The 22537-nt window shown below is 57.7% G+C and overlaps 2 protein-coding genes across 4 annotated transcripts; one reads left to right on the top strand and one right to left on the bottom strand.

Moving 5' to 3' along the window:
- The first annotated feature begins 49 nt into the window (after window positions 1-49).
- On the top strand, window positions 50-9422 carry GAS2L2 (growth arrest specific 2 like 2). 3 transcript variants are annotated; one of them, XM_081584475.1, is made up of 7 exons: window positions 50-216; window positions 2199-2412; window positions 3758-3999; window positions 4824-4931; window positions 6066-6162; window positions 6761-7013; window positions 7579-9422. In XM_081584475.1, the coding sequence occupies exons 2-7, from the start codon at window positions 2400-2402 to the stop codon at window positions 9110-9112; spliced, it is 2247 nt and encodes a 748-aa protein (XP_081440601.1). In that variant the 5' UTR covers window positions 50-216; window positions 2199-2399; the 3' UTR covers window positions 9113-9422. The 3 variants fall into 3 exon arrangements, with proteins under 3 accessions (XP_081440601.1, XP_081440600.1, XP_081440599.1); XM_081584474.1 differs by having other exon boundaries at window positions 70-245; XM_081584473.1 differs by lacking the exon at window positions 50-216 and having other exon boundaries at window positions 2028-2412.
- An 837-nt stretch (window positions 9423-10259) lies between these two features.
- On the bottom strand, window positions 10260-21776 carry RASL10B (RAS like family 10 member B). The gene is made up of 4 exons (XM_081584480.1): window positions 21535-21776; window positions 18080-18443; window positions 13272-13396; window positions 10260-12681 (listed from the first exon to the last, which is right to left on the bottom strand). The coding sequence occupies exons 2-4, from the start codon at window positions 18293-18295 to the stop codon at window positions 12411-12413; spliced, it is 612 nt and encodes a 203-aa protein (XP_081440606.1). The 5' UTR covers window positions 18296-18443; window positions 21535-21776; the 3' UTR covers window positions 10260-12410.
- Between the last annotated feature and the right edge of the window lie 761 nt (window positions 21777-22537).

The following is a 22537-nucleotide window of genomic DNA, read 5'->3' as shown; positions in this document are numbered from 1 at the left end:
GTGTGACTCAAGGCTATGTAATAAAAGACCCTGTGGCTTCTGTCTTGCTCTGTCTCTCTGGAGAAAGCCCACTGCCATGTCATGAGGACACTCAGTCAACCCCATGGAAAGGTCTATCCATATACTGAGGAACTCAGGCCTCCTGCCAGCTTCAGTTTTCCTGTTTTCTCATCCATGAAATGGGTACAACAATCATTATCTTGATGCCTTTAGAAGGTAACTGAAAGAAAATTACTTTCCGAAAGGTAAAGCAAAGACCCTATTTCTGCTCTTCCTCACATTCTACCTGTCGTTGCTTTTCCTGGGATATGCCAAGTATCCCCCTGCCTGGAGTTTTTTTGGGTTGTTTGTTTGTCACAGCACAAGGCTTCAGGATCTTAGTTCCCCAACCAGGGATTGAACCCTGGGCCCCCGCAGAGAAAGTGCTGAGTTCTAACCATTGGACCACCAGGGAATTCCCCGGCCTGGAGCGTTTGCCCTGGCTGTTCCTTCTGCCATGGTACCCTTCCAGCAGACATCTGCAGGGCTTGCTTCCTCACTTCTCTCAGGCCCCTGCTCAGATATCACCATATCAGTGAAGTCTTTCCTAGCCACCTTAGAAAATCCCCCACCCTCAACCCGTCTCCTATAGTCCTTCTGTTTTCTCCCTGGTATTTATCACCATCTGACTCACTACAGATTCATATGTTTACCTATCATCCGTCACCCACCATCGTGTAAGCAGCCTCCGCATGCACAGGGGCTTCATTTACAGCGACATGAAAGCTGAAAGTGTGCGTTGCTCAGTCTGACTCTTTGAGACCCCACAGACTATAGCCCGCCAGGCTCCTCAGTCCATGGAATTCTCCAGACAAGAATACTGGAATGGGTAGCCGTTCCCTTCTCCAGGGGATCTTCCCGACCCAGGGACCGAACCCAGGTCTCCTGCATTGCAGGCAGACTCTTTACCGTTTGAGCCACAAGGGAAGCCCCTACAGCTACATCCTCACGCACTATAATAGTGCACGGCACACAGTAGGTCTGCAGGAAATATTTGTTGAATGCATGCATCCCTGTGGCCATGGAGGAGGAACTATGACTGACAGCTCGCTCTGGAGGAATCATGTGGGTCGAGTGGGGGATGGAGCGCGTTCTCCAGAGAAGGCGGGAATCATGGCACACAGCCAGGGCTGCTGGGAGAATCAATGAAGCTGGGACCCCTCAGGTCTGACAGTCAGAGACTTTTCACATCCACAAATCCTCTCTTCCTCACAACGCCCCAGAGAGGGAGATATTATTATTCCCATTTTACAGTTGAGGCAAACAAAGGCACAGAGAAGACAGTGTGTGAAGGTCACAGGGGGATTCGGGAAAGAGTCCAAGGCCAGACTCGTGGCTCTGGACTCTATGGCTGCGTCTGTTTCACCCCTAAACGACAGTGCTCACTGAACTCCGAGGGGCACGGTGCCCACTGGCCCTGCTCCTCTCCTTCCATTTCCCAAAAGCCTCCACTGGGGTTGACCAAGTGAGCGATAAGCCAGCCCAGCCTCTTCTTGGCTCCTTGGGCACCAGGGCAGCCAATGCCGGGAAGGGTTAACAAGGAGTGTTTGTAGCAGCCGCTGGTCTCCAAGGAGAGGAAAGCAAAGTGGAGAGGCCGACAGCCAGACTCCGGGCCGGCTGGTGGCGGGTGGGAGGCATCTGGCGTGGCCTGTCCAGCCCTGGGGGGAAGAGAGAAGTGTCTTCCCCTCCATCTGTCTTGGGAGCCGGCGACCTCTGAGCAGACTGGGCAGCTGGGGCGTGAGGCCTCTTCAGGGCTAGCACGTAGGAAAGTTCTGGCAGGGACTGAAGAATGTGGGGGGGTGGAGGCCCGGCCTGGCCCAGCCCACTGGCGAGGGTGGCGGTGGCCAAAGCCAGAGGCAAATAGCAGAGCCGTCCCAGGCTCTCAGAGGGTAGAAGGGGACCCCTGAGTCAGGGGGAACCTGCCAAGACCCCACAGGTGGCAGGAGTGAAGACGCAGCTGTGGCAGAGTGGAGGTGCCCGGCCCGGCCATGTCCCAGCCCCGGGCTGGCAGGAGGAGACCTGGGACCCCAGGGCCTCCGGTGTGCAGCATCCAGCCCTTTAAGTCCAGCGAGCAGTACCTAGAAGCCATGAAGGAGGACCTAGCTGAGTGGCTTCGGGATCTCTACGGACTGGACATCAGCGCAGCCAACTTCCTGCAGGTGCTGGAGACAGGCCTGGTGCTGTGCCAGCATGCCAACGCCATCACCGAGGCTGCCCTGGTCTTCCTGGCTGAGACACCTGCCCAAGCCCAGAGGTTTCCCTTGCCCCGAGCCAGGGTTTCCTGTAATGAGGCTGCCCAGCCTCGCACTTTCCAGGCCCGGGACAACATCTCCAACTTCATCCAGTGGTGTCGCAAGGAGATGGGCATCCAAGGTAATCCCCCTGGGTTCCCCACCCCCCCAAGACCCTTCTCCTGCCAGGCATCCATCTCCTCTCTGAGGCTCAAGCTGTCAGGGGTCAGGGGTCCTCCTTCCAGATTTGCCTTGGGCCAGCTCATTCCTTTTCATGCTTCAGTTTCCCCATCTCGTAGTAAATCCCCAATAAATCAATGCATTGAATGAATGATTCGAGCACCTGTCTCTTTGGGGTCACGCACAGGGCTGGGCAGTGAGTGCTGAGAGGACTGAGAACCAGAGCTAAAAGAAATTGTGGCCCAAGAGAGACAGCTGAGAAGATGCATAAATTACAGCCCAATTGATATAAACTCAAGCAGAGCTTCTGTGCTGGGGAGATGGGAGGGAACAGCCACCCAATGAGGCCTAGAAAGACCCGATAGAGGACGGAGATTTGCGCTGAGTCTTTGGGAATAAATAGAAGTTTGGGGGGCAGGGAGTTCTAGGCAGAGGGGGCCCAGAGAAGGCGTGTGTTTGGGCTGCAGTGGAGTGGGGAGGAGGCAAGTGGACCTTAGGGAGGGGCCAGTCTTGCTGGGGCTTGCGGGACTCAGGGAGTGACATATCAGCCTCCCTCATCACCTTGGCCCTGAACCCACTGTCAGGGATGAACCTGAAAGCTCACCAGGCCGTGGGGATGGGGCAGAGGGAGGGGTCAGGCCCCGCCCACCAGCTGCTGGCCGCAACAGAATGCAGCAGGGATGCAGCCTTGATAAAGGCTAGTGTTTTACTCAGGCACTTACCACAGGCCAGACATTGCCTGCAGACATACAGCTATCCCCACCACAACTCCATGAAACAGACAGTATTCCCATTTTACAGAAGAGGAGACTGAGGCTGGGACCAGCCCAGGGTCATACAGCTGGTGGGTGGGAGCGTCAGGATTCCAAGCTGGCAGTCGGACTCCAGAGCCTGTACTCCACCCTGCCAGCTTATGCATGGGCTTGGGGGTTGAGTCTGGGGTGCCTGGTGGTTACCCGTATTGAGAGGCCTGGGTGCTTCTTCCTGCTGAACCCATCCTGGCATATAGAGCAGAGAGAAGGGCAGGTGGAATTGGGTTCCTTCTCTTGGCTGAGTCCCCTCTTTCCGCCCCCACCTCTCCTATTAGGCTGCCACCTGCTCTGCACTCAGTACCCGAGCAATTCTGCCCCGACCCCTCCGAGGGGCTGGCCTGACGCCAAGATCCTGCGATGCTAACCGCTATCCCATGCCTACTTCCCCCCTCCCCCGGGTCCAGGGCGGCCCCATGGCTCTCCCACGCGCTGCGCTCTCTCCAGGGAGGTCAGCATGGGGCTCAGGCTGCCTACCCTCCTCTCGCCCCGGGCTAGAGGTGCTGATGTTCGAGACGGAGGACCTGGTGCTGCGCAAGAACGTGAAGAACGTGGTGCTGTGTCTGCTGGAGCTGGGCCGCCGGGCCTGGAGCTTCGGCGTCGCGGCGCCCACCCTGGTGCGGCTGGAGGAGGAGATCGAGGAGGAGCTGCGGCTGGAGGGGGCCCTGCCCCCGCCGGACCCCCAGCCGCCGGAGCCCCCAGCGCGCCGGCCCTGCCACTTCCGCGACCTGGACCAGATGGTGAGGGTTCGGACACGCCCCCGGGCCCCGCCTCCTTCTCCCCGCCCCCGCCCTGCGCAACCAGCCCCCCTCTTCTTGAGCTCCAGGCCCCACCCCGACACTCTCTCACCCGGTGGTTTTTAGTTAAGTCGTGTCCAGTTTGAGTTACAACCCTCAATGTTTTCATTGGGAATCCAGCACCCTACACCTCTCTAGGTAAACCCCGTGGGCCGACGGTTACAAAGGCAGACGCCAGCACCCTCTCTGACGGCTTGGTTCAAGTCTTAGTTCACTGCTTTGCGGCTGTGTGACTTTTGGGCAGATTATTTGCCCTCTCTGTGCCTCGGTTGCCTTTTCTGTACCGTGGGGATGTACCTTACCCATGCCTACCTTCCATGACCGCTGTGGGTCTTAGGTGAGCCACTGCACATGATGCGCTCAGCCTGTGTCCCGCACAGCGGGTCCTGGGGTGGAAGTGAACTGGGAGAGACTACCCACTTCCACCACCAAGGAATCGAGCTCGGGGAGGTTTCTTCACCTGCCCAAGGTCTATAGTGCGGGGGAGGCAGTCAGATCCCAAGGTCCGCCTTAAACATCACACTCCACGGCCCCTGTCGGCTGACCCACGAGGGCGCTGAGCCATAGGTCACCACTCAAGGTCTTGTTCTCGTTGGGTCATTGAACGCCTTCTCTACTTGCTTGTCAGCCCCCAGTCCTGACTGCAGAAGACTTGGGGCTGGGGTCCGGGGGCAGGCAGGCGGCGCACTGGGCTTGACCCAGAGTACAAGGGACGCTTGGGTCCCTGGGCAGAGGGGAGGGCTGAATCCAGGGCCCACTGCCCACAGGTTCAGAGCTTGGTGAGCCACTGCACGTGCCCGGTTCAGTTCTCCATGGTCAAGGTGTCTGAGGGGAAGTACCGCGCGGGCGATTCCAACACCCTTATCTTCATCCGAGTAAGTTTTGGGAGGGGCGGGGGGTGGAGGGTGCCCGGGGCGGGGTGGGGGGTGGTCAGCAGGATCCGGCGTCCTGCGGTGGGACTTAACCCAGGCCTGAAGCTGAGGAAAGGCGATCACCATCCACCCCGAGTTATCCATCAGAAGGCTCTCCCTCTCTCCCTCTGGGAATTCCAGAAGATTCCTGGCAATGTTGGGTCCCCCAACATTGGAGATCCCCCCCTCCCATTAGGGCACTTAGAAACAGCCCCCACCCCCATCTACCTCCGCCTCAGCCTAGCTCAGGGCAGGGCTGGGGCGGGGGGGGGGGGGCGGGGATCTTCAGGCAGAAGTGGGGGTGAAGGGTACGGCCACTTTTCCACCCATAGACTTGGTCACAGCAAGGGGCCTGAGAGCCCCCCACCCCCCCCTCACTGCCCCCCACCCCGCCCCCAGCCTGTGCTCCCTGTATGGCCCAGCCGGGGTCCACCGCTCACATGCAGCTTCCGAGCACGGGCCTTCTGATGCTAGCACGGGTCTGACCTGTGCCCCCCGCGAGCCCCCGCCCATACCTGGCCACCTCAGCAGTCAGAGAGTCCGCCCAGGGGCGCGGCGGAGACTTCTCCCTGGGCCAGGCCGCCCCTGGGGCAGAGCCAGCTCCCCGGGCCCTCGCCCCACAGCCTGAGCCAAGAGCCCTGTGCAGTAGGTGGGGAAGGACTGTGGCGCCTTGTCTCCTCTGAGGAAGTGGAGGCCTGAAGAGACTACGTGACCGGGAGTGGAGTGAGGCCAGGACTCCCGCGAACTCTTTAAACACGCACACGCACCACAGAGCACAGCCAGGGCCCCGTTTCTGATACAAACGGGGGCAGGCATGACCCTTCCCGGTGAAGAGAGAGACGAGAGTCCGGGGCCAGACGACACAATGCTCGTGAGGTCCTGTGTCTTTCTGTGGGGCAACCTGCCGTTGGTCAGCTCGGCCTCCACCCTTGACAACATGCGTGATTCGACGCCAGTCACAGAAGGGTCTCGGGCTGCAACCACACACACGTGTGTGTGTGTGTACACGGATGCGAGCGAGGGCTGAAGGCCCGCAGGCTGGTCCAGGGAGAGGGGACAAACTCACCCTGCCCTCCACCTCACCCTTGCCCCCTGCAGATCCTCCGGAACCACGTGATGGTGCGTGTGGGGGGCGGCTGGGACACACTCGCTCACTATCTGGACAAACATGACCCCTGCCGGTGCACGTCCCTCTGTGAGTCCCCTGAGAGCCCCTTCCCTGTGACTCTGGGTTGCGAGGCCAGAAGCAGAGGCGGGAGGTAGGTCTGATCTCCAGGGGCAAGAGGTGTGCGAGGCGATGGAGAAAGATATCCTAGAAGGTACTGGTGTGGGTGGCATCTCAGCACTAGGGGGAAAACCCCGGCAGCCATAGTGTAGTACCAGTTTAAACCACAAGATAGCGCCAAAGCCAAACACTCAGAATCAGCATTTGGTCACTGGTGCATGTTGGCTGGGTTTAGGTTTGGCTCTGATGGAGGTACCAAACATGAGTTGGAAGGGTCTTTAGTCTTCCCTTAATCTCCATCAGCACCAAATAAGCATGCAATCTAAGTACAGGGTTGAACTTGCAATACAAATGCAGCTTTAAACAAGTCCCCTAGCTGACCCCTCCAACCAGATTTCATCCCCTAAACTCCCCTGAGGAAATTCTGGTGTTATCACTGTCACAGTGGGTCCCAGTGTCTCTAATGTGGGATTCAGAGTAGGGGGCAGCTGGGGGAGGGAACTATGGGCCCCATCAGCAGGAGCTTAACCCCTCCCTCCTCTCCTCTCTCTGGGGTCTATGTTGGTAGCACACAAGACAAGCAGCTTCCTGCAGCCCCCTGCCCACCCTGTGCAGCATGAAGTGAGGGTGCAGGATGGGCCCTCACAGCCCCAGCCTACAATGACCATCAGCCGCTCCCAGAGCCCACTGCCCCCCGTGGACTGGAAGACATACACCTCTTCAGGTCGAAAGCTGAGGCCCCCCGCCATCTCCTCTCCTAGACCCCGCCGTGAACAGACAGCCAGACCAGGGGTCCTCAGAGAAACAGCACTATTGCTGAGGTACTGGGGAGGGAGAGGGCAGGGCCCTTCCCTGATTTGGAGTCCACATCCCTAGAGGCCACCCCAACCCCAGATAAGGGGAGCAGGTCTCCCAGCAGTGCGCCATCCCACCAGGACCTCAGGTGTTCAGAACCAAAAACAAACACCCAGTACCTTTAGGATCATCTAGTTACGTCATACATCGTCCCATTTCACAGATGAGGAGGCTGAGGCCCATAAAGGGAAGAGACTTACCTAAGGCCTGTCTGTCCATTTCATGGTACAGCAGAAACAAAGACCCTCTCCACCCAAGACTGCTGACCTATAGTCATGGGATCTGAAGCAACCTGGGGCCCAGACCAGGCTGCTTTCTATCTGTTCCCCAAGGAATGGGGTGGGGGGAACAGGGTTAGACAGTATCTGCTCTAAGGAAGCATCTCTGGCAGTCATGGGGGAGAGGGAGTGTCTACTTGATTCAACATGAAGTCTGACCCCCCGGGAGTTCTGGCTGGGGGGGAGGGCCATCCCTTCCCAGAGCCAGGAGACTGGATTACATGACCCTGCAGTTTATGATTCATCATTTCAGGTGCCAGGAGAAGTTGTTCACCCCATCTTGGAGGCAGCTGCCAGCTGGGGACAAACTGCCCAGCCCCCAGTCCTCACCCACTCCCAGGGGCCAAGACCCACCGTGTACCTCCTCGGGGAAGAGAGAGAAGAGACATCTCCCTGAACCCCCCCGGGGGAGAACTCCCACATCTTCAGTTCATGAGAGGACAGACAGCTGGGAAACTCGGACCCCCACCCCCCAAAGACTCCGAGCCCCCGAGGCTACCACCAAAGGGACACCAGCAAGAGGACTGTCTCCCCTGCCTCGTTCTCCAAGCCCAGCCAAGCCCTTGGACTCCAGGCAGCCACCCTGGGGTGAGGTTGCGGGTGCTTCCTCGCAGCTCAGGGAGCCAGCACCTCTCTGCTCTCCATCCCTTGTCAAAGGATCCACCAAGATCCCCATCCGGTTGCCCCCAGCTCGCCCCCCAACTCCGGGAAGAGGCTTTGCAGGAACTGCAAGTGGAGGTCCCAGCACAGAACTGGAGAGAGGCCCCCTTCCATTTAGGTCCATCACTGGAGACCTGTCTGAGTCCAGACATGAGCACTGTTCTGTGGAAGAGGGGCAGGAGGACCTGAAACTGGAAGTCCAGGTGACAGCAGAGGCTGGAGGGCCCCGGGGCCCACAGCACCGGGAGGGGAGGTGCACCCCCTTGCCATCGGGCGGAACCAAGGAACAAGGCATCCATCACGGCCTTGAGGAGGAGCTTTCAACCAACATGAAGCTGCTAGGAGTGGCGGGTGCCCGCCCCCAGGGCGCTGGGTCTGCAGTCATTCCTCGCAGTGGAGTCTATGTGCCCAGTCTGGGTGGGTGGTGGCCTGACCCTAGGGGTCTTTATGACAAAGTCATCCAAGAGCTGATTCAGGGGCCCCCACCTCTCCTTAAAGTGGACCTGCGAGCCTGGAAGGCAGCCCCTCCAGGCTCCCCTACGTCAGCTGTAACTGCAGGCCCAGGAAGCCTCAAAGGGAAACTGAGAGCCCAAGAGAGTGGGCTGAGGACAATAGCAAGCCCAAGTGCCAAGGGCATCAGAACAAAGGTCCAAGGGGGACAGGACTGCTCAGCCCCTATGGTGACTGCCAGCCCAGAGTCCCTCACACCTTCACCCTCTGACCCCAGTTCTGAGAGAGCCAAGGCATGTCCAGGCAAGGGAAAGAGAACACTCCGGAAGCCCCAGAGAATCCCATCCATCTACAAGCTGAGGCTGAGGCCCAGGATTCGGCCCCGGAGAGATCACAGGCCTGAGAAGCGGCCATCACGAATCCCCAAGCCGTTGACCTACCTCTGCCTGGGTCCAGTCAGGGCACCCCCCAAGGGCACCCTGTTGAGAGCAGCACTCGGCAGCAAGGGGAGGGAGGGAACCCTGGTGGATGGAGCCTCGGCAGGGGAGGAGGAGGATGGAGAGGAGAGGAAAGAGCCAGCCGCCCCACTGGAGAGTGGCTCCCCGCCTTTGGAGGGCCAGGGGCCCTGGCAGCTCGATCCAGTCCCCCTCTCACCTGAGGAGGAGTCCTGGGTCTGAGAAGATGCTTCTCCTCCATGACCCTGAGGAGGGAAGTGAAAAATGCCCATGCACTCCCAACTGCAGGAACAGAAGGGAAGGTCCCTCCCCTCAATACAGGATCTTGGCCAGGAGAGGTTAGAAAGCAAACAGAGACTCAATCTGCTCAGTTGAGCAGAAAGGCAATCCATGAGTCTCAATCCAACTCTAGGATGGTGGGGCTACCCTCTCCCAAAACAGCTCCTCCAATTCCTGCGCCCTCTTCTCTGGCCAGGCCCACTTCCATAACTCTTATGTTATTAAACATGAGAGGGTCTGCCCCTGAACCCCCAGCTCTTGAGTCCTTCAGTCTGACTGTGGTGATGCAGAAAGGTGTAGCAGCATTTTTCCCACTGGGGGGTGGCAGGGGGGGAGGGGCGAGGAAGAGGGAGCTAGGGGGTGAGAGACGCTTCCCCTTTGGAGGTTCAGCCAACCTTGCCAGACAGCCCTTCTTTCCCAGAAGCAGCTGTTTCATCAGCACCATGGACAGGGACAAAGACAAGGTTGCCCCATACAGGCTCCTGCAGGGTTTGGCGCTAGTGGTAAAGAATCCACCTGCCAACACAGAAGACTACGGGACACAGGTTCAACCCCTGGGTAAGGAAGATCCCTTGGCATAGGGAATGGCAACCCACTCCAGTATCCTTGCCTGGAGAATCCTATGGACAGAAGAACCTGGCGGGCTACGGTCCATAGGGTCACAGAGTCCAACACGACAGAAGCAACTTAGCAGGTGTGACTTCAAAACTCTACCCTGGTGGTTGGGAGCTGAGATCACTGAGTCAAGAAGGATGGTTGAGAGCATTCTTTAACACATCTACACCCCTGGAGTTAGCACCTCAGCCCTGAGTGGGAGAAAGACACAAAACCAGAAGCTGGGCCTGAGTCCACTTATGAAAGTCTTCCCAAGAAGGTGACAGAGAGAATGTTATCCTCTGAATGGTTTTGATCAGTTGGAGGGTTCCGAGGCAGGGTAGATGGAGAGAGGAGTCCCAACTCTCCCTTTCTCTTTGTTCTCCTGGTTGACCCTGGCTTTAGGACTGAGGCTACATCATCACCTGGAGCTCAGAAGGCAGACCCCATAGGGAGCCCCTTTGTCCCCACAGCAGGAACTGAGCCAACACCTCGGTACAGAAACAAGGGAAAACACTCCCTGATTTTTAATCTGACTTCCGATCACAGCGCAATGGGCGTCACACACACTTCCAGACCCTGTGGTGGGAAACCCTGGGGAGGGAAGGGGCAGGGAGGAGGACAGAGACTCAGAATGGGAGCAGAAGGAATCAAAATCAAAGATCTGGGGTGTAGTGGGGGGTGGGAGGGTGAGTGAGGGGGGCCGGCCAGGCGATACATTCCAATGGCTCCAACGGGGCCAGCCAGAGGCCTGGGTCCCTCACCCTCACTTCAGGTGCCCCAGAGCTGGGGGTAACGGCAACAGGGCCGGTGAGATGCTGCCCTCCCTCACCCATGCCCCTGGTGAGTCAGAGGGCAAGGATGTAGGGGAGAAAGGGGGCAGCCCCTCTTTTTTACCCTCCCGGCCACTCCAAGGTGTGGGGGAGGGGAGCCACCGCCTCTGCTTCAGAGGGAGGCTCAGAGAGGGTGGGTCACTTGCCCAAAGTCATGCAGCACAGCAGGGCCAGAACCCTGATACTGGGCCGCCCAAGGTCAGGGCAGTCACGGTGGAGCTGCGTTAACCCCAGCGAGCGGAGGGGGCATCACCTGGGTAAGTGGGAGAAAGAATCAAAGCTTCCCTCTCACACTGCATCTGGGTGAGAAGTTCGCCATCCATGACCCCGTCCCCAGACTCCTCTCCATCACCACCCTGGGCTACCTGGTGTCCTGGTCTGTATGCCACAGCTCGGCTACCTCGGGGCTAGCTTGTTCTGTCTGTCTCCTAACAAGGGACCTCGTTATCTTTCCACTAGAGTGGGGCTGAGGGCTCAGCCTCAAGACCTCGGCCTGGATGCAGGGGGGCTCGCACCATTTCTCCCGCCCTCCAAGCCCCCCAGTAATCTCCTCAGGCCACTCCTAGTGTCTTCATTTCTTTTGTTATTTCTAAGTCTGTACAAAACTGACAGTGATCAGCTCTGGTGATGAGAGGTAGAAACTGGTCAGGCAGCTGGAGAAAACGGGGCGGAGTGGGTCAGGGCATAGTGCCACCAGGTGTTGGGACAAGGGGGCATCAGATCCCAAGGGCCTCTGTCCGGGGGTAGGGATGCCGGCATTATCGCCCCCAAGCACGGGAGCAGGTGGTGCATAATTCTTTTTGTGGCTCTGCCCCTTCCCAGATTAATCAGGGTAGTCTGAGATTCAAGGCAGGCAGGGTCTGGGGCAATCAGCTTAGGGTCAGATGGGGAAATAAACAAGAGTCTTCGCTGAAATAACCTGACTGCCCCCCCACCCCACCCACCACTAGCCCCTCCGCCACACTCCCCATCTGGCAGACCACCCAACCCAGAAGGGAACAGAGGGCTGGAAGCTGGCATCATGAAAATAAATCTATCATTTGGGTCATTCCCTCTCCACATTCTGTCAAGAAGAAAAAAAAATTTTTTTTAACCCAGGGGGTGAGCTGGCTTTAGGGTCAGGAAGGGGGTGAGGGGCACCCGGCAGGGACGGACCATCAAGTTAAGGCTGGAAGGTAGGTTGTTGTGTCTCTTGGGGGGCTGTTGGGCGGGGAGGTCTCCCTGGAAGGGGGAGAGCTCAGCCTTCTCCCCCTGACGGACCTTAGGACCTCAACCCTCGAACCCCAGTTGCGGTCCGTGGGCCACCCGCATCTCTCTGCCTTGTGCCGGGGATGCTGACGGTCAGAAGGCTGGCCTCACCAAGAAGCTGCCAGGATCCGCGACAAGGGGATGGACGAAATGAGAGCCCTGTGAACGAAGCTGGAAGGTGGAGAGGGTGGGCAACCAACAGACCCGTGGGCGGACAGACAGACACGGGGAAAGAAGACGCGGGGCGATGACAAGACACCACACACACTCTCTGGAGAAGACGGGTGTGTGGGGGGGTGGGGGGGTCCGGCCAAGGCAGCACCACCCCACCCCCACCCTGCGTGTCCCCTCGGGGCCGAGCGGGGAACCGTATGAACTACAGCACTGGAGGCGGCCGTCCTGGGGCGGACAGGCGCGGGAGTGAGGACCGGGCGGTGACGGGGACTCTCCCTCTCGCCGCCCTCGGCCTCTCTCCCCCCTAGGGTGGGGGGGTGCGTGGCTGCGGGGGCATCTCAGGCCCCATGCTCCGCCGTCGGAGTTCTTCTCCCGCCCCGCGCCCCGCCGCGTCACATGACGGCGCAGCGGTTGCGGCGCAGCGCGCCCTGGAAGCGCAGGGCGGCGTGCACGTGCTTGCAGCGCGCGCAGCCCACGCTCTTGAGCAGCTCGCTGAAGAGCAGCAGGATGTGCCAGTTGTACTTGGCCGAGCACTCCACGTAGCCGCACTTCCAGGTCTTGCGCACCAGGTGGGACACGTTCCAGCGCGGAATCACGCGTCCGCGCTGCAGGTCCCGCTTGTTGCCAACGATGATGATGGGCGTCTCCGAGGTGCCGATCACCCTGCGGGGAGAGGTGGGAAGCTCGCTCAGCACCCCACCGTCTCGCGTCTCACAACACCCCCCCCCTCCGGACCTAAGGTAGGGTGGGCTGTGCCTGATCACTGTTACTGCTACCATCCCTCTGTTCCAGGCGGGGCACTATGACTGGCATAAAAAAGGTAGGTTGTTAATGTTCTCCCCAGGACTTCCCTGGTGGCCCAGTGGTTAAGACTCCCGCTCCCAATGCAGGGGCATGGGTTCGACCCCTGGTGGAGGAACTTACATCCAGCATGCTGCGGAGCGTTCGTAATAATAATGTTCTCCCCATTGTACAGATGAGGAAACTGAGGCCAGCTTAGTTACACAGCCCTGAAAGTCTCCTTCCCGGAGCTTCTGCTCTTAACTACTGCACTAGACTAGCCAGCCCATGGTAAGGGTCCCAAAAGGGGTTAACAGAAACAGGGACAGCAAAATGGTGTGAGTATGTGTTTAACTATATGTGTGGGAACCAGAGGTACTTGACCTGCCCCCCTCCCCGCACCCTTTTCAGGGGAAGTGGACGGCATGGGGGCATCCACTTAAGTGGCAGTGGAGTGTATCTCAGCCCCTCACCTCGTCTCTAGGATCTGCTGGCGGATGGTCTTGACGTACTCAAAGCTGTCAAAGCAGCAGATGTCGTAGACCAGGATGTAGGCGTGGACACTCCGGAGTCCCCTGCAGCAGGCGTCTGCCCATTCCTGCAACACCCCCAACCACACCGAGGTCAGAGCAGCCATGAGGGCTCCCTGTGCCCCCTGCCACCTCCAGCCATACACAGCACTCTCACCTGCCACTGCACCCTAAGCCTTCCACACTCACCCGTCCCCAGGAGGCCAGGCCCAGGGCAGAAGGCAAGTACTCAGTGCTACACCTTCCCCACCTCCAAGCCAGGATAGGTCAGGTCACACTGTCTGACTTCCAGGGCCACTGTCTGTCCCATGCACGCCTGGAGCTGAGTTCTGTCTGGTCCCATTTTGTGCCCCAATCTGTCCATCCAGTCCTTTGTTCGATTACATTTATTAAATGCCTCTAAGAGCCCAGCCTTTAGCTAGTTATTGTACCTGTTGAAATCCTCTCTGTCTTCCCAGGCCTCAGCACAGATGCCTCCTCCTCCTCCAAGAACCCTTCCTGCAAGTAAGGGACTATTCTTTTCATCTTCTATGTTCTTAGAATAGCGGCATGATACCTTGGTCAGAGCAACAGCTCTATACCTTCTCCATCCCCAGGTCCCCCATTCTGTTGTGAGCTCCTGAGAGGACCAGGACCCAGCTTTCCTCATTTTTACATACCTCCTCCCCCTTCCCATCAGGGCTTCACACCTGTAGGCTGTTAGCGGGCTCTTGGATGGCACGGCCTAGGCTGGAGAACTCTCCATGGTCCTGAACCCCACCTGGACCCAATTCCTGCCTGTAACGCTGCCCTTAGATTGCCGCCTGAGGTGCCCCTTCTGTTTGCTTCTCTCTGCCTTCAAGGTTGAGAAGAAGCCCTGAGGAGAAAAAGGTTGAGACTGGATGCCCACTGGGGGCTGATTTAGACCAGGGCCCCAGGGCAGCTCCAGGGAGATGGAACTTCCTAAACACCAGTGGCAAATTCTCCTGGAAAGGGCTGCAGCTCAAGTTGAACAGGCCCTTGGCAAGGCTGAGTGCACTAAAGGGAAGATTCCTTAAGAGATTAATTAGCCAATTAACATGCCAGCAGATGAGAACTGCAAGGGCAGCAGAAGGCAGCCAATGTGTGGAAAGGAGGGGGCTCCTGGAAGCTTGGCGAGGCAGAGACCTCCCAGGGCAAGGAGGCTGAGGGTTTTCTCTAGGAACCAGAGCCCAGGAAAAGACTAGAGGGAGGCGCAGGCCTGTCTCCGACACTAGCTTATGAGCTGAACCAGGGACCAGGCTTGGAGGACTGCAGCAGGCTCTACACTGCAGAGAAGGATGAAAAGGGGAGAGGCTTGGGCGACAGTGGGGGAGAGTTAACTCTGACTCCAGACAAGCGCTTCCCAACTCAAAGGCTTAGAAACTGCTGCAGTGGATTTCTCCAGGGGGATGATGTGGCATCTTTTGTTTGTGCTGAGTTTTAACTTTGGTGCAGGGGGGGGGAAGATGCTGAGGACAAATCCAAAACCACAGGAAACCAGGAACTGGCTTCTCAGGCCAGGATAGACTGTAGTCCACTGGACATGGGGACCTCTGGGAGCTTGGGACCCCCATGTGTTCGCTGTTCCTCCCCCATCCCACTGCAAGAAGTAGTGATCAGTGGGAAGTGGGAGGGATGGGGAAACAGGCAGAGAGGGAACAGCTCTCTGCTAGGGAGAGGGAACAGCTGCCAGCCTTCGAAGGTGACAGTCCCACTGCTCCCCCCAACCTGCTACCTCCTCAAGGGGGCCCTCCAGGCTGCCTCCCACCCACTCCTCTCTGGGGGTCCGAAGAGACAGAGGAAGAAGGCTCCTGATTGGCTGGGTTGTCCCTTCACCCCTGATTGAAGAGAGCAAGCAAGAAAGCTCAGCCTGCCTTCCAGCTAGCTCCATGCAGCATTCCAGATGGTAAAGGGCCGTCTTGGGGCTGTGTCAAGACAGAGATGGAGCCGTGGAAACTGAGTCCAGTTCCAAGGACATGGGAGCTGAGGGAGCCACCTGGGTGCCAGCCATGCATTTGCCACTCACTCCTTTGGTGGGGTGCACACACCCTCTAACCTCCACTCCCTTCTCTGATAGGAAGAGACGGACCGCAGAAGCAACAGCTGAGGCTCAGACCCTAGAAACGCCGCTCTCCTAGGCTGGTTCTCATCTGGCATTGGGGAAGAATGTGTTCTTACTTTCAGACAGTAGCCACTGGGATTTCTACTATTTGTTCTTTGGGGCATGCTGGATCCTGTCTCAGCATTTCCTGGCACCATGTCCCTTTCCTGTGCTCCAGGGGTGAAGTCTTGGACATCCTTGGAGAGTCCAAAATTCAGGGTCCACCAGAAAGAAAAAGGCCAATGATCCAACAGAAAGATGGGTGAACGCATTGATAGTTTTCAGAAAAAGGAAGGCAAAGGCCCTTAAACATATGGAGAGATGCTCAACCTCGCTCATAATCAGAGATGTAAATAAAAAGTACACTGAAACTATCTTAGCTCATTTTTCAGACTATCAAAAATACAAAAGTTTGACAATACACTCTCTGGTGGCTTTAGGGAAATAAGCGCTCATGTAACATCTCTCAAATGAGCACAAAATATGCACCTTTATATTAGGTTGGCCAAAAAGTTTGTTTGGGTTTTTCTGTAATACCTTAGGGTTAGGGTTATCTGTTTATTTTAAGGGAAAACATGAACAAACTTTGGCTAACCCAACAGAAGGGGAGGGGAATGTGGCACCTTTCAAACTCCAGTTGCATTTATTATTTGACCTAGCAATGCCATTTCTAGAAATCAATCCCACACGTAATACCTTCCTATGTACAACATGGGGGCTTCCCTGGTGGCTCAGACAGTAAAGAATCTGCCTGCAATGCAGGAGACCTGGGTTCGCTCCTTGGGTCAAGAAGATCCCCTGGAGAAGGAAATGGCAACCCACTCCAGTATTCTTGCCTGCAGAATTTCATGGATGGAGGGGCCTGGTGGGCTACCGTCCACGGCATTGCAAAGAGTCGGACACAACTGAGTGACTAACACACACATGTACAATATGACTATTACAAGGCTGTTCACTGTGGCATTGTTTTGAAGCAAAAATTTGGAAACAGCCCACCTGTCCAGCAAGAGGGGATTCCACATACATCTCTCCAATGGAATACAGGGTAGCCATGAAAAAAGAATGAGGAAGAAAAAACCACTACAATATTGTAAACTAATTAGCCTCCAATTAAATTGATTAAAAAAAACACAATACACAACATGAAAAAGTACAGCTAAAAACACTAAGGCAACTGAAAATAAATACTTAAAAGAACAAAAAAATTAAAAAAAAAAGAATGAAGAAGAGATCTCTGAGTGTGCTTTTTTTTTTTAAAACATAAAGTTTGGGCTTTTAAATTGGATCTTACCAATTCCGAAATTGAAATTAAATGAAAACACACAACAAAATGTGAAAAAATAAACCCAGCTCAATGCAAAGGACAGGAGCGGAAGCTGAGCTGTCACTCAGGCTACTGTTAGCCTCCTTTGGAGGAGAAGGAGAACATCTGACCTTGAACCCACTGCCCTGACCTCAGTGTTCCCGAGGGGTGAGGCGTGGACACCCCTGGACCTGAGAGAGAGAGGTGTCTCTGAGGTTGGGCCAAGGCCCTCCTGCCTGGAGTTACTGAGACAATGCCAAGTGTGAGCCCCCTCCTCCACCAGCCCCATCCGAGAAATTACTGTATTTGCACAGTGACAACTGGCCAAGCTACAGCCCCTGCCTTCAGGGCCTCCTCTATGTTTGTCTTTCCTGGAGAAACTCTGCATTCTGGTCAGGGGCTGTCTCAAGCCCCTCTCAAGCCAGATCTAGAGACAGGGAAGGAGGACCCAGGCCTGCAGGCGGGACCCTGTGAGCCAGGGCCCTGGGGGCATCTGATTCCAACCCCAGCAGGAAAGGCTGCCCCGGGGGCTAGTTCTGAGGTCAGGGGACAGAGCATCGCTTAAGAGAACAGGCCCTTGAGCAAGAGACCTGGTTGGGGTCTCCGGCCTCTGAGTACACACCTCTCCCAGGTCCCAGCCTTTTCTTCTGTCGTTCCTTCTATAGATGACGTGGGTCTGAGGCCATGGGAGGCAGAGCCCAGAATATTAATAGGCCTCTGGTACTCTATGTCTTTCTCCCCACTGCTCCTCACCTGCCCAGATCCCACCCAGTTGAGACATCACCTCCTGTGACCCCCACCCTGACACACCTCATGGGATGCCCCCATAAGGGTTGTCTTAGTTCCCTGCATTCCCTCCAGTCGTGACAGTCATCAGTATAATTGCCCGTTTGTCTTCTCACCAGACTGAGTTCCTTGAGAGCAAAGTGCTCTGTTTTGAGCACCATTCAACCCCAGTGCCCACCACAAGGCCAGGCACACATTGAAAGTGAAAGTGTTAGTCACTTAGTCGCGTCCGACTCTTTGTGACTCCACTGTAGCCCTGTCAGGCTCCTCGGTCCATGGAACTCTCCAGGCAAGAATAACTGGAGTGGGTTGCCATTCCCTTCTCCAGGGGACCTTCCCGACCCAGGGATCGAACCCTGGTCTCCTGCGTTGCGGGCGGATTCTTTACCACCTGAGACACATTCCTCAAATATCTGTTGGATGAACCGGTGCACAAATGAATGGGATCCCGGCAAAGCTGTTAGCAGAGTGGCGGGTGGTGCAGTGGGGAGCTCTCAAAACAGGCAGCAGGGTCAGCGCCCAGCCCCTCCTCCGCCCCGGCCCCACGCCACGGCCCCCTACCTGCAGTGTGTTGACCGGGAAGGCGCTGATGGGCGGGAAGTCGAGGATCTGGAGGTCGTGCACGTGGCCGTTCATTACGACAGCAGGCAGGTAGAGGCGGCGGGCGGTGGTGGGCACGCAGACCTCGCTGAATTCGTTGTACAGGAACTGGCGCACGATGGCACTCTTGCCCACGCCTCGCGCCCCCAGCACGGCCACCCGGTAGGTGGAGACCATGCCTCCCGCCCGGCTCCGCCACCGCGTCCTCGCCGCTGCCTGGGGCTCCCCCGGGCTGCATATTCCAGGGGCTGGGGGCTCAGCCACCGTCAGGACCCATCACCGCTGCCCCCTCCTTGCCCAGGGCCCCCTGCGGACTCCACCTGGCCTGTGGGGATGAGAGGCGGGCTTTGGTGGGCTGGCTTCTCCTGGGACGGATATCCTACACTTTCCCACCTTGGGGACTGTGCTGGAGCTGTTCCTGCCACTTGGGACGTCCCACCCTCCTTTTTCCAGAGCTCCTATCCCATCCATCCAGAACCTCCCCTTTCTCCCTTCTCCATTCTCCCTTCCATCCATCCCTTTAGTGGGAATCAGCTTTCTTGACTTGCATTATGACCTGACTTTTGGCCGGTCTGACTCCCAAACCCCAGGCAAGGCTGCAGAGTGGAAAGAGCACTAGCCTTGTTTCAAGCCTCAGCTTTCCCACGGAGCCCAGGATAAGACACCGACATCTTGCAGTCTCAGTCTCCTGGTCCTCAGGGGTGAGACTGGGCCAGTGTGTCTCAGTGGAAGCGCTCCTGGCCTTTTCGTGGACAGAGAATTCCTTACTGAGCAGGACATTTTACGTGTCTGGCTGCCAGGAGGTACTTGCCAGTGGCAGCCTCTCGGGACCATGATGACCCAAAGTGTGTTCCCCGCCACCTGCCACCTTCAACCCCTGCTGAGAACCCCTGGACTAGAGGATGGCTTTGGCTCTGGAGTGTGACACTTGTTGAGCAGTTACTCTAGGTCAGCACGCCCACGTGGTTATCTTTGCTGTTGTTGTTCAGTGGCTAAGTCATGTCCAACTCTGCAACCCCATGGACTGCAGCACACCAGGCTTCCCTGTCCTCTGCTATCTCCTGGAGTTTACTCAAATTCATGTCTCCATTGAGTCAGTGATGCTGTCTAACCATCTCATCCTCTGCCACCCCCTTCTCCTTTTGCCTTCAATCCTTCCCAGCATCCGGGTCTTTTCCAGTGTTATCCAGAGTCAATACAATACTCCCAGGTGGTAGTTATTCTCACTTCGGAGAGAAGGCTCAGAGGGAGGAAGACATGAGCCCAAGGCACACAGCTGGGAAAGGCGGCTACTCCTTTCTACAATGTCAGAGTACTCCCAGCTTCCAAATTTAACGATTCTAGTTGGCGAAGGCCACAGGCCAAGGGCTGGGTCTAATTCTCTGGCAACCTTTGAGCTCAGCGGGCCTGGCACACAGCAGGTGCCCAGGAAAGGGCTGCTATGGGGTTGAACCTTGACATGGCTTCATTAGCTCCTTGCTTGCTCAGTTTCCAGTGAGTTTAGTGTGGGTATAAATCCCAGCTCTGATGTTTCCTAGCTGCAGGTCAGAGGGCAGATGGCCTGTCCAATCTGAGCCATGTTCTGCACACATATAAAGGAGGGTCATGAGCCCCTACTTCTGAAATAATTCAAGTAAACCTCTTAGCCAGGTGCCTTCTCTTTCTGTGGAGGATGGTGACCAGGGAAGCTGGTACATGCCTGAGACTTCCCGTCTGCTAAATGGGTCTGGGACAGATGGGTGTGCTGGGCTCTGATAGGGCCACAGCCTCCAGCATGTGTGCACACTTTCTCTGTCGGTGCATGCCCTTTCCCCATGTGTGCAGCTCACAGCTGAACATCCCTCAGTCTGGCCTGGCTCAGAGGACCCCATCCATTGGGCATGGATGTGTGCACACAGCAGAATAAACCAAGGGCAGGATTTCGCGTGAGACCCACCAGCTTTGGAACCCCTGCTCTGCCCCTCACCTACAGTGTGATCTTGGGTAAGAAACTTCACAGGGTGTTGTGAGGTTGAGCATGCACAGTGCCTGCACAGAGGAGGTGTTCACTAAACAGGGGTGAGGGGCCCTTCATTCATCAAAGGCTTTCCACGATCCCAGTGGGACCTCCTAGCCATCCCCGATGGGCCACTATGCACTGCTGCACTGTTGCTCACATATATGTAAGTGTGTGTGTGTGCAATCCTCCCCCATTTTATTGAAGGTGAAAACAAAGATTCAGGAACGTGAAGACCATGTAGCCCGCTGAGCTGTTAGTTAAGCCTACGACCCTCATCTCTTTCCTGCCCCATGCAGTGTCCTTTTCCCAACAAGGGCTTTTCTACTTCTGTGAGCTCCCAACTTGGGGAAGTCCCAGCCCCTCCTCCCCCTAAACCCCTCCAGGGCCCTGGGCCCCTCAGGCCTCCCTGGACCCTGTCCGCTTGGCAGAGAGCCTCAGCTGGGTTAATTACATAACCAGCACACGCTGGGGAGGGGGGCATCTTAGGGGAAGAAGAGAGGGCAAAGGATGCAAGAAGACTTCCGGCCTCCCCCTGGGTGTGGCAACTTAAGAGGTCTCTAGGCTGTACCCTACCTGCAGATTCTCTTGTACAACATATTCCCTTGCCCTGAAATCAACCCTTTCTGGGGGAAGAGCTAGGAAATAAAAGCGGGACAACAGTGCTGGAGCCAAGGAGGAGAGTGCAGAGAGAGGCCCCTGGGTTGGGGACAGCCTCCTGGAGCCCAGCAGGCCCAAGTGTGGTCCCCTCTCTGACTCAGAGGTGACCGGGGGGCCCCCTCCACTTCCCAGGCAGGGGTCCTGGGTCTGAGTGTTTATTAATCCAACATCCCCAGCAGCAGGCGATGGGGTGGTGGTGGAAGAGGACTGTCCAGAGAGGCAGGGCCCAGGCACCCCCCAGCCTCCCTCCCCAAGGCCTGTGCTCTGCAGTGAGTCTGCAGACGGCGCCTGCCCGGGGACAGACACTGGGGCCAAAGCCTGCTTCTGGTTCCCCTGCCGGGGGCCCGGACACCTAAGTCCCAGCCCCAAGCTGAGGGCGTGGGGGGGGGGGCGGCTTTGCAAGTCCTGTGGACCGAGGCACCACGTCGGCCCGCTGTTGGTCCCCATCACATTCATGTGGGAGTGGGTGGGCGGGTGGGGGCGTGGGGGCGTCGGAGGATGCTGGGTTCCCTACGACCTGATTGGTAGGAGTGGAGGGGCGGGGGGAGGCCGGAGCCCTGCCGGCTCTCCGCCTCCAGCACCTTTCAGGCACCCCCCCACCCCCCGCACCAGCGCTCACGTGGCCGCCCCGCGCCGCTTCCCTGCCAGCCTGCCGGCCCCCTCCTCCCTCCGCGTCCCTGGTCCCCGTCGGCCGGCCGGCCCTCCTCCACACCCCCACCGACCCAGCCCGGCCCCGGCCCTCCCGCCTCCCGCCGCTTACCCGGGGCCGTCCTAGCTGCCCCCAGCCCGGGCGGGCCGGCCGGCCGGCGGGGCCGCGCTCCCCCCGGGCTCCGGCGCTGCCCCCTGGCTGGCTCCCCGGCCCGGGGGGAGAAAGGTGCGGGCGCCCTCGGATGCCCAGGCGGGGCGGGCGCGGGGCGGCGCGGGGCAGGTGCTGGCCGCCGAGGGGGTAGCAAACCTCCTCCGGCCCCGCTCTCCCTCCGGAGCGCGCCGCCCGCTCGCGCCGGGAGGAGGAGGCGGCGGCGGGCGCGGAGCGGGGGGTGGGGGGGCGTGCCCGGCCGGCCTTCCGCTGGGTCCCTGAGCCCGCCGCTTGCACCGGGGCGGCCCGGGACCAATTCTCCCATCCCGAGCCTCGACCTTCACCCCTTCTGACTCTCCCTTCTATGTGTTTAACTCCAACCTGGAGGGGTGGAAGAAAGGGACCGGAGAAGCCCTAAAGACTCTTGGTTCCTCTTGCTTCTCTCCATATCCCAGCCCAACCCACCGTCCCACCCCCACCACACACCCCAGGTTTAGGTCTCCTCTGACCCTTCCCCGTTCAGTTCTGGATGGGCGCCCACCGCGTGCTAGAGGGCATCGAGCCTCCTCTCCTCCACCCCGCAGGATAGTCACCGCCAAGGGTGGTCACTTTCACCCTTCGCTGCCTCAGTGAGAGAAGAGCAGAGAGGCCAGCAAAGCAAAGCTCATCCGCAGCCTGAAACGACTGCTTCCCTCTCCTCTCCAGACGGGGAGATGCCAGCGTTTGCCCTCGTCCAGGGCAGATCGCCTGTATATTTATTCTAAAGAAATCGTGGTCAGGGTCATTGATCATAGGCAGCTAACAATTAAGATCAGGTACTATGTGCCAGACTGTGGGCTCCCAGCTTTGCCTGCGTCTTTGAAGTTGACCGTCCCAATACTACGAGGTAGATTCTCTTTCCTCCGTTTTACAGGTGAGATAGTTGCGGCCAAGAGAGGCTGAGTGACTGGTCTTACTGAAATGTAAA

This window comes from Giraffa tippelskirchi, chromosome 3 (genome assembly GCF_054371585.1).
Source record: "Giraffa tippelskirchi isolate mGirTip1 chromosome 3, T2T-mGirTip1v1.2.pri, whole genome shotgun sequence".
Classification (NCBI taxonomy): Eukaryota; Metazoa; Chordata; class Mammalia; order Artiodactyla; family Giraffidae; genus Giraffa; species Giraffa tippelskirchi.
The sequence above is the reverse complement of the archived record's forward strand: the minus strand, read 5'-3'. Positions and strand labels throughout refer to the sequence as shown.

What these genes read in the sequence shown, in the direction of transcription:
- GAS2L2 (XM_081584473.1), top strand. Translation starts at nt 2,028, where the DNA reads ATGTCCCAGCCCCGGGCTGGCAGGAGGAGACCTGGGACCCCAGGGCCT. An exon ending in ACACCCTTATCTTCATCCGA is followed by an intron (nt 4,932 to 6,065) that starts GTAAGTTTTGGG and finishes TGCCCCCTGCAG; the next exon opens with ATCCTCCGGAACCACGTGAT. An exon ending in CTGCCGGTGCACGTCCCTCT is followed by an intron (nt 6,163 to 6,760) that starts GTGAGTCCCCTG and finishes CTATGTTGGTAG; the next exon opens with CACACAAGACAAGCAGCTTC.
- RASL10B (XM_081584480.1), bottom strand. Translation starts at nt 18,295, where the DNA reads ATGGTCTCCACCTACCGGGTGGCCGTGCTGGGGGCGCGAGGCGTGGGC. An exon ending in TCCCGGTCAACACACTGCAG is followed by an intron (nt 13,397 to 18,079) that starts GTAGGGGGCCGT and finishes GGGGTGTTGCAG; the next exon opens with GAATGGGCAGACGCCTGCTG. An exon ending in CAGCAGATCCTAGAGACGAG is followed by an intron (nt 12,682 to 13,271) that starts GTGAGGGGCTGA and finishes CTCTCCCCGCAG; the next exon opens with GGTGATCGGCACCTCGGAGA.